This window comes from Perognathus longimembris, chromosome 15 (assembly GCF_023159225.1).
Source record: "Perognathus longimembris pacificus isolate PPM17 chromosome 15, ASM2315922v1, whole genome shotgun sequence".
Classification (NCBI taxonomy): Eukaryota; Metazoa; Chordata; class Mammalia; order Rodentia; family Heteromyidae; genus Perognathus; species Perognathus longimembris.
In genome coordinates this window covers 30,331,513-30,345,570 of record NC_063175.1, presented here as the reverse complement: position 1 = coordinate 30,345,570, position 14,058 = coordinate 30,331,513, and the positions used below count along the sequence as shown (strand labels likewise).

General features: G+C 35.9%; 1 protein-coding gene across 1 annotated transcript in view; it reads right to left on the bottom strand.

Annotated features, from left to right (window-relative positions):
* Positions 1-681: 681 nt before the first annotated feature.
* Positions 682-14,058, bottom strand: part of Galnt1 (polypeptide N-acetylgalactosaminyltransferase 1) — a 51,397-nt gene continuing 38,020 nt past the window's right edge. Inside the window, exons 7-11 of the mRNA XM_048363733.1 lie at positions 13,660-13,840; positions 12,552-12,691; positions 4,253-4,351; positions 3,655-3,789; positions 682-2,013 (exon numbers count right to left, since the gene is read on the bottom strand). Coding sequence (XP_048219690.1) covers positions 1,867-2,013; positions 3,655-3,789; positions 4,253-4,351; positions 12,552-12,691; positions 13,660-13,840 — 702 coding nt within the window. The 3' untranslated portion in view covers positions 682-1,866. The remainder of the gene's footprint in view (positions 2,014-3,654; positions 3,790-4,252; positions 4,352-12,551; positions 12,692-13,659; positions 13,841-14,058) is intronic.

Here is a 14,058-nt window from a genome sequence, read left to right as displayed (position 1 = left end):
GCTATTAAACTTTCTTACAGTAACAAATAATACCAAACTATTCTAGAATACAAAAACCTGAAATGCTGAGCATGAAAGTAATTTATTGATTAGACATTCAATTTTTTCAAGCATTAGGTCTACTGAATAGAATTAACACAACTCATGGAGTAGGAAATAAAATTCCATCCAGTACCTGTTTCATTTTCAATATCCTTGGGAGTTTTGCCTTCTGTATTATAGCTTCAACCTAAAGCATCCACATGCTTGATGTTGATGAAACAAACTGTGTACACTCAACTTGGCAATTATCACTCATGATGTGACTTTCAGAAACATTCTTAGGCACCAGAAATAACACTGCCTGCAGTGAGTTTTTATAACCAAAGAAAAGAATAGCATTAAATATAATCTAACAAAAACAAGCAAAATATATGCACTTTTGCCAATGGACAGCTTTAGATATTCAGAAAATGTCAAAATGCGAGTTTCTGGGAAGTTAAAAAGTTAACTTTTAATTGACATGAACTTTTGATAATCAAGTTGATTTTTTGGTATTAAAGATCAGAGAAAAATAAGATCAATTTAACCTACATGGAATTTAGGGAAGAAATACAGAAACTGAAATATGGAATAGCTGCACTTCTTCCATTAACTCATTCAAAAAATGTCAATTATACATTTTCAGTAAGTTTTATTTAAAAAAAAACAAATCAATGTTACAATTCAATAATCTAATCTAAATATGTACTTGACAATAAAGCACATCTGTGTATGGAGTGAGAAAGGTTTCAAAATTGTCAAATATATTATCTGCAAATACCCAAATAATAAACCACTCCTTGTAATAAGCCTTTTGTTAAATGGAGTCATAAAGAACTGAAGATTTATTGCTTGCTGTGAAACAAATCTGTACTACAGTAGTATGAATCTTGGGTATTAAGCATAATCAGTTGGATGAGTTAAGAAGTTGGAGATATGTAAGTGTGTGCGTGTGTGTATGTCTTAGTGTATAATAAGCCAGTTGACCCAAGAACTGATATATTTAATTTGTTCAGTTGAGACCAGACATGTTAAGTCTCCATTTTTAAGAAGGCAGTTAAAAATTACAATTCCAACAGCCCACAAACCAAATAAAAAATTATAGAAATTAAAACTATGTTCAGAGAGCTTTTTTGCCCAGCTCATTTTCAGCACCCCAAGGAAAATAAAAGCATCCATGACTATCACAGATGGAAACAAAATGAGTATCACTGAAATCAGTTATTTTTCTCCACTGAGGTATAAAATCTATATAGAAATTTGATACTATACTATAACAAATTGTACTTCTCATAGTTCTGTTTTAATTTCTTTTAAACCCTGTTTAATATAGTTTTTTATTGTTGTAAAAATGCTGTTTTCATGATTCTTAATCTGGTTCTTTCAGTTCTTTCTCGTTTATTTTTTTTTATCAATATTTAATATACTGGCTACCAGTCCTAATTAGGAAAAAAATCTTGGAAATCTCTTCTTCATGACAGCACACTCAGCAGAAATTACTGACGTGCAAGCGAACCACAGAAGGTGCAGCTTTCCAGAAAGCATATTTTGTTGATTGTGTGTCTGAATATTCTTTCCCATGACTCTAGATGAAAAACTCTTTCAATCTTGTAAACATCATTGTGCACAGTCTCACTACTATGCATTTTCACGAAATTGGACAGGAAGGCTGGTTCACAGCTCGTGAAAAGCTACAAGTCTGAGTTTAATGGCTGATAAACCTTACATCCTGCAGAAGAGGAAAGTATTTTTCCTTTTTTGCTACTTAAGAATGTGGCAGAAATGTATGCTGAGGTAGCCCAGTCAATCCTTCTTTTTTTCTTTTTTGTTTTTGTAAATTTGGTCTCAGAATATTTCTGGAAGGGTGACGTTTCGAAGAAGCCACTGTTGGGACCGGCTTCCATTGCAGTCTCTAATGCTGGGCACCTGGCTATCCTCTTCTGTGGCTTTATCCAGGCACTGATTACTGTTCACATGCTGCAGGGTTAATTTCTGAAAGTGATGGAGAGAAAAACATCTCAGCCATTATTTTTGATAATTGCTAAGTTCCCCTATAGAAATGAGGACCTCAGGAAATCCAGTTGCTGAGGCTGACACCTATAATCCTAGCTACTCATAAGGCTGAGAACTGAGGATCATTGTTCGAAGCTAGACTGACTAGGAAAGTCCAGGAGACTCTTACTTCCAATTAAGCACCAAAAATCCAGAAGTGGAACTGTAGCTCACATGACAGAGAAGGAATATATTTAAAGAAAGCACTAAGAGCTATATCTTTAAGGGAGTAATGGGAAAAGCAATGGAGTACAGTGGTGTATAGTGGAAAAAGGATAGGATTAGGGATTCCCCATTTAAGATCTTCCAACCTATTTCCAAATGGCTATTTAATTTTTGTGATTTATGTATAAGGCCTTTAATTTCTATTCATACAAAACAGTACACTGGATTCTACCTGTGAAGTTCTTTTGAGCTAAGATTTCATAATTTGAAGCTTACATTACAGATTGTTGACATAATACTTGGTTCTTTATCCAGAGTGTTATGTTTCCAATGGATGAACATATGGTAATTGTGACGGGCTATTTCCTCTCCAGAGCTCACTATGCTGTCAGCTCAGGCAACCGGACAAGTATTGGAACTTGCATTCTCCTTTTGCCCAATTTTGCCTTCTTCCCGTTTTTCTTTTCACAGGTACAGATTCAAAAGGTGCTCCCTAGTAGATATCTCAGTGATAAACTGTCATTCTAAGAGTTTGTTTTTGGGAGAAACCAGTGTGTGACACTAAAATTTTATCTCAGGAGAAAGTTTGTAAAATGATTCTTAAGTTTTAAAATTGCATACATATAACTGGTTCTTTTTAAACCATCTCTAGCTTCTTACATTTTAACCAAACATTTACTTTTAGAAAAATGACTGTATATTGTTCAGATTGGTTAGCCAAAAGCCATTCCTAATCTTTCTCTTTGTTACTTTCACTATAAATACTAGAAAAACCAAATGCTTGCTCTCCTAGCCTTCCTTGTAGTTGCTTGTCATTATGGAATACATTTTTATCCCATGATAAATAGTTTACTAAAGAGGATTCTGGAAAAGCTTTTTTTGCTTTCCTGGAAAAGAGCAACATCTGTGGCGATGAAATATTCCTCCTTTCCTTTTCTTTCTGCCTTGAGTTGCAATGTGAGAGTGTGAGCTGCAGTAACCACATGGCAAATTTAAGAATGTTGAAGTGTTTATCCCAGACAGCACCGTGCCATTGAATTCACTCCAGACTTATATAAAGATGATAGAACTGTCTGTTTAAGCTACTATAAGTAGATCTTTTATGGCCTAATTGATATGCTATTTTCTAATCAGTACCTTTTCAAATTAAGAAAAATTTTGGTTGTCACAATGGCTATGTTACTGGCACTTCTTAGTGATGCTCTTCATCTTTCTATGTGTGAGGCAGTCATACCCAAGATAGCAAGTAGCCCAGTACCAAAGGACAAGTTCGAGCAGAATATTCAGGAAATGTCCAATGGCTATCTTAACCATATTTTTACTATGCTAATATTTACTACCTTAGTGATAAAAATATAAATATGCCAAATGCTACATTATGATTTTTTTATTCCTATTCAAAACTAGATAACTTACCACTGGGTCATACTCCCAGAGTTGGTTGCCTTTTAGGTGGTGGCATTTGAGCATGGTAACTGGGCCATTAAGTTTGGAAACATCCAAACAAAGGTCATCTGTTCTAATTTCTTTATTGGCAGTATAAGAGAAAACCTATAAAGCAAAAATGCACACATATAAGCTTACAAAACAAACTAGTTATAGCACTTTAGATATCAATATTCTGGCAGGGAAAATACAGGTCTTCCAAGATACATGACTTTTGTCCTTTATTAAAATAATGAAGATAAAATGATGCAGAAAAATTTCCTCCAGGTTTCCATAGAGGAAAGTAAAAATCATTTAATTCTTTGTATACATTAGTGTATACATTAGTATATGTCCACCTAAAAAGGACAAAAAAAAAATCTTGTGTTCAGCAATGGCAATACACAGAGACTTTTACAAATGGTTTGTTTAAAAGAAATTACTAGATTAAAGGCTCTTTTAACCTAATGGTCTTTATTATTTTCTCTTTGGGTATATAAAAATATTCCAGGATAATGTCATGGAGTAAAGGATACAACAAAAAGGAAAAGTTAAAATTAAACTTTTAAAAGTTCACTAATATACTCACCTGATTACCTCCCATACCATGACAATTAAAAATTCCAACTTTTTCATTTTCTTTTCTAGCCATGTTATCTAAACATTGATTTGTTTCCACATTTCGTATCTGTGAGACAACAATAAAAATGTCAGGAATTAAGAGAAGTTAACTAGATAGATAGCCACATCTACAACTAAAGGTCAATTTGAGCTCAAATGACTACAAATCTCCTAGGTAAAGTTTACAGGCGGGGGGAAATCAGTGCATGGTTCCCTAAAATTCTTTGGTTTAGAAATATTTTCCAAACTGTTCATGAAAGCTCTACGTTTAAAGAGGAAATCTATCACATTCTTGTTTTTTAGTTTCTTCTACATGGTTCCTCTAGGAATTGTTTTTATTTCAGTAAATTCTCTAATAATTTAAAGCAACTGAACACACATTCAAGACAACTGTACCAACCAAAGTAAGTGTATTACTTTTTATAATTACTCTAGTGACTTCTCAGAGGGTTTCCACAGTAGGCATTTTCTAGCCAAATAATGTGGCACTTGGAAGTATAGGCATAGTATGGTGCAAACCTTATTTTGTCATTAGATACTTGCCATTTATATAAAGGATCCCGAATCAGCCATCAGAATTAGAAGAATATGGGGCTGGGAATATGGCCTAGTGGCAAGAGTGCTTGACTCATACACATGAAACCCTCGGTTTGATTCCCCAGCACCACATATATAGAAAACAGCCAGAAGTGGCGCTGTGGCTCAAGTGGCAGAGTGCTAGCCTTGAGCAAAAATAAGCCAGGGACAGTGCTCAGGCCCTGAGCTGAAGGCCCAGGACTGCAAAAAAAAAAAAAAAAAAAGAACTAGAAGAATATTTTAAGCAACATCTAGCTGTTTTGTTTCCTCACAACAACTAAATTTCAAAGCATTTGGCAATCTACTAGGCATCTGGAAAGCCCATAGTTTATTCCCACAGGTAGTACAATAGTACCACAGTGTCACAGGGGAAAGATGTGGTAGGGTACTTCTGTCATACTGTATGTAGATAGAAAAACACGTTGTTTTATGTGTTAAAGTGGGCTAAAGAGACTTCTCTGATGAGGAAATGAGAATGGCCAAGAGACATATGAAAAAGTGCTCTACATCACTGGCCATAAAAGAAATGCAAATCAAAACAACATTGAGATTCCATCTCACCCCAGTAAGAATGTTCTATATCAAGAAAACTAACAATAACAAATGTTGGAGGGGATGTGGCCAAAAGGGAACCCTACTTCATTGTTGGTGGGAATGTAAGCTGGTTCAGCCATTCTGGCATGCACTATGGAGATTCCTCAGAAGGCTAAACACTGAGCTCCCCTATGACCCAGCAGCCCCACTTTTGGACATCTATCCAAAAGACCACAAACAAGAACACACGAAAGCCACCAGCACAACAATGTTCATGGCAGCACAATTTGTCATAGCTAGAATATGGAACCAACCCAGATGCCCTTCAGTAGACGAATGGATCAGGAAAATGTGGTACATATACATAATGGAATTTTATGCCTCTATCAAAAAGAATGACATTGCCCCATTTGTAAGGAAATGGAAGGACTTGGAAAAAATTATACTAAGTGAAGTGAGCCAGACCCAAAGAAACATGGACTCTATGGTCTCCCTCATAGGGAGTAATTAGCACAGGTTTAGACTACTCACATCAGAGGATCACAAGAGCCCAATAACTATGCCCCTATGAATGTATACGATAATGCTAGGTGAAATGAACTCCATGTTATGGAAACGAGTGTTATATCACTGTTGTAATTACTTTTAACATGCCATGTGAAACCGTAGCTTCTATTGTTGATGATCCTCTTGTATCCCCTTCCTGTGGTTGTACCTGCATTATCTCTGTATCTTATCTGAGTACATTGGAAACTGTATATATTGGTATTAGAACTAGGAAAGTGAAAGGAAATACCAAAATTGAGAGACACAGGAAAAAAAATGACTACAAAAGCAATAATTGCAAAACTGTTTGGTGTAAATCAACTGAACAACTCATGGGGGGAGAGGGAAAGGGGTAGGGAGGAGGGGGAAATGAGGGAGGAGGTAACAAACAGTACAAGAAATGTATCCAATGCCTAACGTATGAAAATGTATCCTCCTCTGTACATCAGTTTGTCAATAAAAATTTAAAAAAAAACTGCCTTTAGGCCATGTAAACAAGTACCAGCTTTCTAGTAAAGTGTGGAAAGTAGAAATAGTGACAACATATACTTATTTCAGTATTTGTATTGGGATATAATGAATTATAGGTTAGTTATTCAATATCTGACAGTCTAAAGAATATGAAATAACAGTATTTGTAAAATATAAAATAACAAAAACATAAGCATGTTATTAGGGAAAAGTAAGATTTGTAAATTATATGCATGGTTTTTTTTTTTTTTTTGAGAAAGGATCTAGTATGTAATCCAAACTAGCCATGAACTCCAGATACTCCTGCCTCCACCTCCCAAGTGTTGCAATTAAGGGTATGTACTACTATGCCTGCTATATGCAAGAATGTAACACTAATATAAGGATATTCCAGATAAATATATTTTGTTGGAACTTCTAAAAAGTGTGAATATTTGGATAACCTAGGTATATTCTGAAGTTCAGTACATGGAAGAGAAGAGAACAGCTAGCTTCTTTCTGGATTATTCTGTCTTTACAGGTTGTATTACATCTTATGCCTACATAACGTATAGCTAACTGCTCAGCAGTGTCATAACAATATCAATTCCTTCGAGTTTGCTCATCTTCCACATCTTGATGGCTCTCTTGGAAAGAAGATGGTATTCTGTTTGGTAACTTATTCAGTAGTTACCATTGATTCTAAATCACTAGGGACTCAAACTAAAAGGCTGATTTGATATAGAAAAAGGGAGATTTTCCTAGTTGAAATAGGAATGCCTTAGTACCTGGTAACTCTATTTAACCTAGAAGGAAAATAACCACTAACAGGATCTCTTGGGAACTTAATATAGTACATCCTATGAGAGTTGTCTTAGGATAACTCTAAATTAGGAACAAGGAGGACTATAAAGGGTAAGCATTACCTTTGGTTTCTTAAAACACTGTTTGACAAACCAAATATTGACACTGCAACTTCAGATAACGAAGTAACTGTACACAATATAAACAAACAGATGGTCTCTGTGCTATTTGAGTTTCTCCAGATAATCCAAATACCACTTTTTGTAACAATGGAAATGTCTGTATTTTTGGTGTCCAATGAGTAGCTAGTAGTCACATGGCTACTGAACCCTTTACATGTGGCTACTATGATTTGAGGACCTGAGCAATTTCAATAGATTTAAATTTAATGTGGCTAGTGGCTAACTACTTGTTAGGTACACAGGTCTTGATGCTGACAATAGAAAAAACAAAGTCTCGTTTGTGAGGAGTTCCTTGTCAAAGATGAAAAATGATTCACAACATGTTAATAATCACATCCTTAGACATTTGGAAAATTCAAATGTACTGTTTGGTTTGTACCTTCTAGGTAGTCTTGGGGGTTAAATTACTACCAAGAGGAAGCTAATGGTCCTTTCATTTTCTTCTTTTCAAACACAGGGCTTTGCATATACAAACCAGGCTCTCTGCCACTGAGTTATGGTTAGCTCCAATAAACCTTTTAATATGATTCAATTATGTCTAAAAATATATTTTTTTCAACGTTTTCATGAATCTAACTGCTTTTTCCACAGAGGATTTTTTTTTTTCTTTTTGCCAGTCCTGGGGCTTGGACTTAGGGCCTGAGCACTGTCCCTGGCTTCTTTTTTCTCAAGGCTGGCATTCTATCTGTTGAGCCACAGTGCCACTCTTTTTTTTTTTTTTTTTTTTTTTGGCCAGTCCTGGGCCTTGGACTCAGGGCCTGAGCACTGTCCCTGGCTTCTTCCCGCTCAAGGCTAGCACTCTGCCACTTGAGCCACAGCGCCGCTTCTGGCCGTTTTCTGTATATGTGGTGCTGGGGAATCGAACCTAGGGCCTCGTGTATCCGAGGCAGGCACTCTTGCCACTAGGCTATATCCCCAGCCCACAGTGCCACTCTTGACTTTTTCTGTTTATGTGGTGCTGAGGACTCGAACTCAAGAGTTCCGTGCATGCTAGGCAAGCACTCTACCACTAAGCCACATTACCAGTCCCCACAGAGTTCTTAATACTTACTTTCCAAGGAGCATAGTTTGAGACTACACTGAATTGTTCTTGAGCAAAATATGCTTGGGACAAACAGACTAACATATATTAAGTAACAACAAGACTCGGAATTTCATAAAAACCCTTACACTTGAGGTTGAACCCCGAGATACTGTAGAAAATACAAAGGCCAACATCCAGTAGAAGCAATGAATTTCTCCTGATCGCAAAAACTGGTCTCTTCTGGTAAGCAACTAGAAAATGGATGCACTTTGTCTTACTACAACCTTCAAAAGAAATCTAACCTTCCACTGAGACGTCATAGTTGTACTAAGAAAAGGAAGAAGCTGCATACCAAGAAGCATAACCATGAGAGAAAGAAGGTTGTTTTCTTATGAAGTTAGATTTGTTGTTGTCAAGCCAAACTAATCTTAGGCACTGTGCCCACACTATAATGTCATAAATAGCAAAGAACTATTAAAAACAGGAACTTTTCTATTTCAATGGCAGTAATATATGGCAGAAGGGCAGCATCTACAGGGTAAGAATACAGGTTGTGAGGATATGGAGGCCTCGGTCTCATCCTAACTTTACCATTATTAACTAGGCGACTTTAGGGATGGTTATTGCTTCCAAAAGAGTGACTCCCAAAACCCTGATTTGAAGAACACTACCATGCAAGATGGCAACATATATGCTAAAAGGGAGTGTTGGTGATCAAATATGTTTAGGAAACACAGTGCTAAATTAATCTACTTGAAGAACTTCACATAGTTTTCTAATACAGTGATTCTTGGTAGGGATGGGGAATAGTGGTACAGGAAGCTATAAAGATAAGACATAAAAGTATCAGTACTTTAAAAACATTTTTTCACAAAGTTTACCCTTTTCCTCCCGCATCTTGCCTAATCAAGTATCTTTGGGGATTCATCTTTCAACTTCTCTTCAGTAAAAAGAGAAATTATAAATCTTGCTCAGGTTTGTTAAGAGTAAGATAATACAAATACAAAGTAAGAGAATACAAATGGGCCTTGGCAGTTGACTACCACACAGAAGGCACACAATACTTGCTTTCTTTCCTTATCTACAGAGCCAGCAACTCTTCAATTTCACTTTTGAAGTACAAAATTAGCCCACTTCTGAATTATCAACCTAGATATTATGACTACTACATTGTTTATTTTAGTGGTGAAAAATATTTGTGAATGCACTGATTGTTGCATAGAGGAGCCTTAGTTTCTTAGCTTTTCCAATAGTGTCCTCCAGATTCTTGGTACCTGCATTAGGTTTGACAATGTTAGAGTTATATGTGTTGAATCTAGTATTATGTAAACTGGATACTAGATTTGAGAAAAAATATATTATTCATATTAAAGAGAACAAGTTTTCAGCCAGATGCCTGCATTCAACATTTATTTCTTCTATTTTGTGGCTGTTGCCTTAGCTATGCTGTTTAAATCTATTCATGCTTTAACTTACATATCTATGAAATGTGGGTATGAAATGTGGTTCTTAAAGTATGTGCTAAATAAAAATGTTAGAGTTATAATATCTGTTTGGGGAAGTGATTGGTCAATCCATGAGCCTGGCTAATCTGGCAACAAATAATCTGGATTGCTTTCTGTGGTTATTTGCAATAACTAATTCTGGAATTAACTATTAGATATTACAACCAAATACATGCATTTGGTTCCAAGTCCTAACAAGACTTAGGAATATTAGGCTTGGTTGAATTCAGATACTCTAAATTGTGATTATTACTCTAATCATATTCTGGTTTCCCAGATTCCCTTTCTGCTCTAAAATTCTATGATTTCAGGTTTTCCTGGGTCCTTGGAGCACCATCTTCTCTGGAAGGTTAATTTCTAGTCATTGGCCAAGGAAGGATCGCAAGAATGAAGCTATGAGTGACTGATCGTAAGCATAAAATCCCCAGCTGCACTGCCATGGATGCTTGCTAACAAGTGTGCCTTAGAAACCAGACTTTTAAACTAGATGATTTGATCTGGTATTAAATTAACAGTCCATAGGGCTGAGTTAATCTTGAAGGCCACAGATGGTAAAATCTGTGATTCACCAGAAAGCCAGCTGGCAAGAGATAGGTAAGAGGCCAGCTTGTCTTGACAATTATCTATGAAGGGTTAGACAAGTGTTGCTTTGTAATATACCTACATTCTGACCCAACTAATAGTGCCTAGGCATTGTTTAAAACTGGGTCAGTAAGAAGGAAAAATAAAAAACAACTCATTTCTTATTCTACATACATCATGTTATAGGAGTGACTGCTCTAAATCTTACCATAGCACATTATCCATCCCTGGGCCTTTATTCACTAAAAAAAGCTACAGCAATGGAAACATTTACTAGTGAGAAATTAGTGAGGATTGTGTGGAGGGGCTCAAGAAATGCAACACATCCTTTACTTTGTATGAGGCTGGATTTCTTAAGTGACAACAAAGTTCAGAGGTAAGGAGGTGAAGTCAATCCTAGAATAGCCTCAATAACTATTAAGAGAACCTGAGAAGCTGCGCTTGCCCCTGTCAGTAAAAAAAAATACAACCAGGTTGAATAGTTCTAATTTACAAACATCTTGCTCCCCTCTGATCTATATGCTCCTTTATATCTTACATTTTCTTAATTATATCTTCATTATCTTTAGCTGTACAAGGGTCCATCCTACAATTCTGTTTCACATTTTTTCTTTCCCCAAACTCCAACTACCAACACCTCCTTCTTCTTTCTCAATCTTAGATTCACCAGCAGAAGCAAGTCTTTGGAAAAGAAAATCTTCATTTGATCCCTCTACTCTCCATCCTATGCCAAGTAAGGAACTACCTTCACCCCACCCCCCAATCAATACCCTCCCCACTGTGCTTTAGATCTCTTCTCCCACATATTTTACATATGACTTGGACAAACACTGGCTCTATCTTTATCACATAAAATTTACCATCTTAACTGTTTCCAACTAAACAGTTCAGCAATATTAATATAAACTCACATGGATGTGAAATCCATCTCCAGAACTTTTTTATCTTGTGAACTCAAAATTTTAAATAATTATCAAACAAATCACCTTTCCGATCTCCCATCTGCTTCTGGTAGCCACTATTCTATTTTCTGTTTCTATCAATTAGACAACTTTACATAATTGATATAACTAGAATTATGTACATTATTTATCTTTTTTGTCAATGGCATGTTTAAGACCATTTTAAAGCACAACTAAGTTGCTAACTTTTATTAACTAATTCTTGTTTTGTTTTTTGCCAGTCCTGGGTCTTGAACTCAGGGCCTGAGCACTGTCCCTGGCTTCTTTCTGCTCAAGGCTAGCACTCTACCACTTGAGCCACAGCGCCACTTCTGGCTTTTTTTCTCTTTATATGGTGCTGAGGAATCAAACGCCGGGCTTCATGCATTCAAGGCAAACACTCTTACCACTAAGCCATATTCCCAGCCCCTTATTAACTAATTCTAAGAACAAGCTGAATTCTAAGAGAAGTAACAAAAAACATCACTTTATAATACATCATTTATAATATTCTTTCCAGTTTCCCTGTCCAAACAAAGAAATTTAAATTCACAAAGGAAAATAAGCCTGTGCTCAAAATACAATTAATTATGAATGGTCTTTCACTAATTCCTCTTTCTTTTGTTTGTCAGTCCCTGAGGCTTGAACTCTAGGCCTGAGTGAAGTCCTGAGTGAAGTCTCAAGGCTAGTGGTCTTCCACTTGAGCCACAAGCGCTACTTCTCCTCACTAATTCTTTACAATTTACCTTCACTAAAACTTCCCAAGCTTTGACACAGACTAACAAAGAAAAGGATAGTAGATTCAGGAGTGCATGATCACAAGTAAATGATAGTTTGCTAAAATAACACTACTGAAGACGTAAAAAGAACTTAACCTGCTGGACAAGGTCCAAAAGATAACATGCAGAGTATTCTTATTTCAATTAAATAAAAACAAAAATTAAAAAGACTTCAAGGTCTGAAGCCGACTCTAGCAGCTAAGAAATTTCTTATACTTGAGGTTACATAATTTTAACACAAAGATACTTAAGTGTCTTAAAAGAGGTTAGAAGTTTAACTTCTACTTTTTAATTAAAAATATAAGAGCTCTACAGAATATATACATATATACGTATGTTTTTACCTCTCCCAGTGAGAAATAGTGACGTGGAATTTGAGAATCAGGGTAAATATTCTCTAGGTACCAAGAGAAAGGTTTGCACTGTAGTTTGTGTCTTAGACCAAGTCTTGATGATATGTCTCCATAATCTACTTTGGTAACACCTGTTGAAAGAAATAATCAACTCTGAATTAGGGATCTCACATCTACTTACATTGGTTCTAACAGCTGAATGGTAATAGTGCTGTCATTTGGGTGACATGTGACTAATATAAATTCATCTTGCAGACATCTTACAAAGTATCTTACAAGGAAAGGACATTGACATGTTTTATTTAAAAAATATAAGAATAAAGCACAAATTAATAAAATTATGCACAAATGTCTGCATATATATGGGATCAGAAAGCCTTAATGCATGTTAAGGTAAAACAAAAAAAAAGAGCTATTTTGCCTAAACTATTAAACAGTGCAACTGTTTCCAACCAGCTCTCTCTTCTGCATTACTGATTGTGCACACTGCCACAGTGTAGTCTTATAGTAAAAGATATGTGAAAGATGAGGACAGAGAAGTAAAAATGTAGGCAGATTTCTACCTGGTGAAACAATGATACCCTTCAAATACTAAATAGCTGAGGAAGGTTCCTGGAGAGAGGTTCCTTGAAGCATGTTCTAAGACTGGCCCTGTGATGCTTGATGGTTAGATGAAGGCCTTGTGTGAAGGGTATTAAGGCCCTGTTTACTGAAAATGTTCATGACCTGCTGTATAACAGTGGTTTTCTTATGTTGGATGAAAAAGTTAATTAAATAACCTGAAAGGACCATGCAAGCTAGGAAAATGATTGAAATTAGTAAGATGAAACCATGTAGAGATAAATGTGAAATGCTACAACTGAATATAAAAAATAGAATATGGATAAACACCTGGGCTGACAAAAGTAAGCGGGATAATTTCCTATTATTACTAATAGTATAATATTGTGAATTCTGCCAAGCACTTCACTATTATGGTTTCATTATTCCTTACAACACTCTTCCAAAACTTTGTATCCATACTGCTTCTCCTCAGAATACATTAGAACCAGGGACAAGAAAGGTACAGTCTTGTACTTCCACAGCAAAATAAACTAACCTGGAGAAATTATATAGAAGAAATTCTTGAATTCATCCATCCACACTTCTGCAAGTCGTCTGTTATTTTTATTGATAATCTGCCCAGTCCCACCTGGAAACGTATAGGGTGTAGCTTTTCGAAACACATGCCCAACATGGGAGCATGTAACTATTTCCAAAGTTCCTCCACACTGCCAAATCTGCAAACAGCAAGACACTACTCAATAACCAGGAAAATTTGTCTTGGTCAATTCATTTGAATAAGGGTTTGGCTTTTATGGAAAATCTGTAGTTACTAGTAAAAACCTTTCAAACACTTTCATTCTCAAATCTGAAAACACAGCAAAGAAGACCATATTAGACACTGATTTTTAAAAAAATTTGTTCACATCTACTGAGCTTCATAGTTGGAATTTCA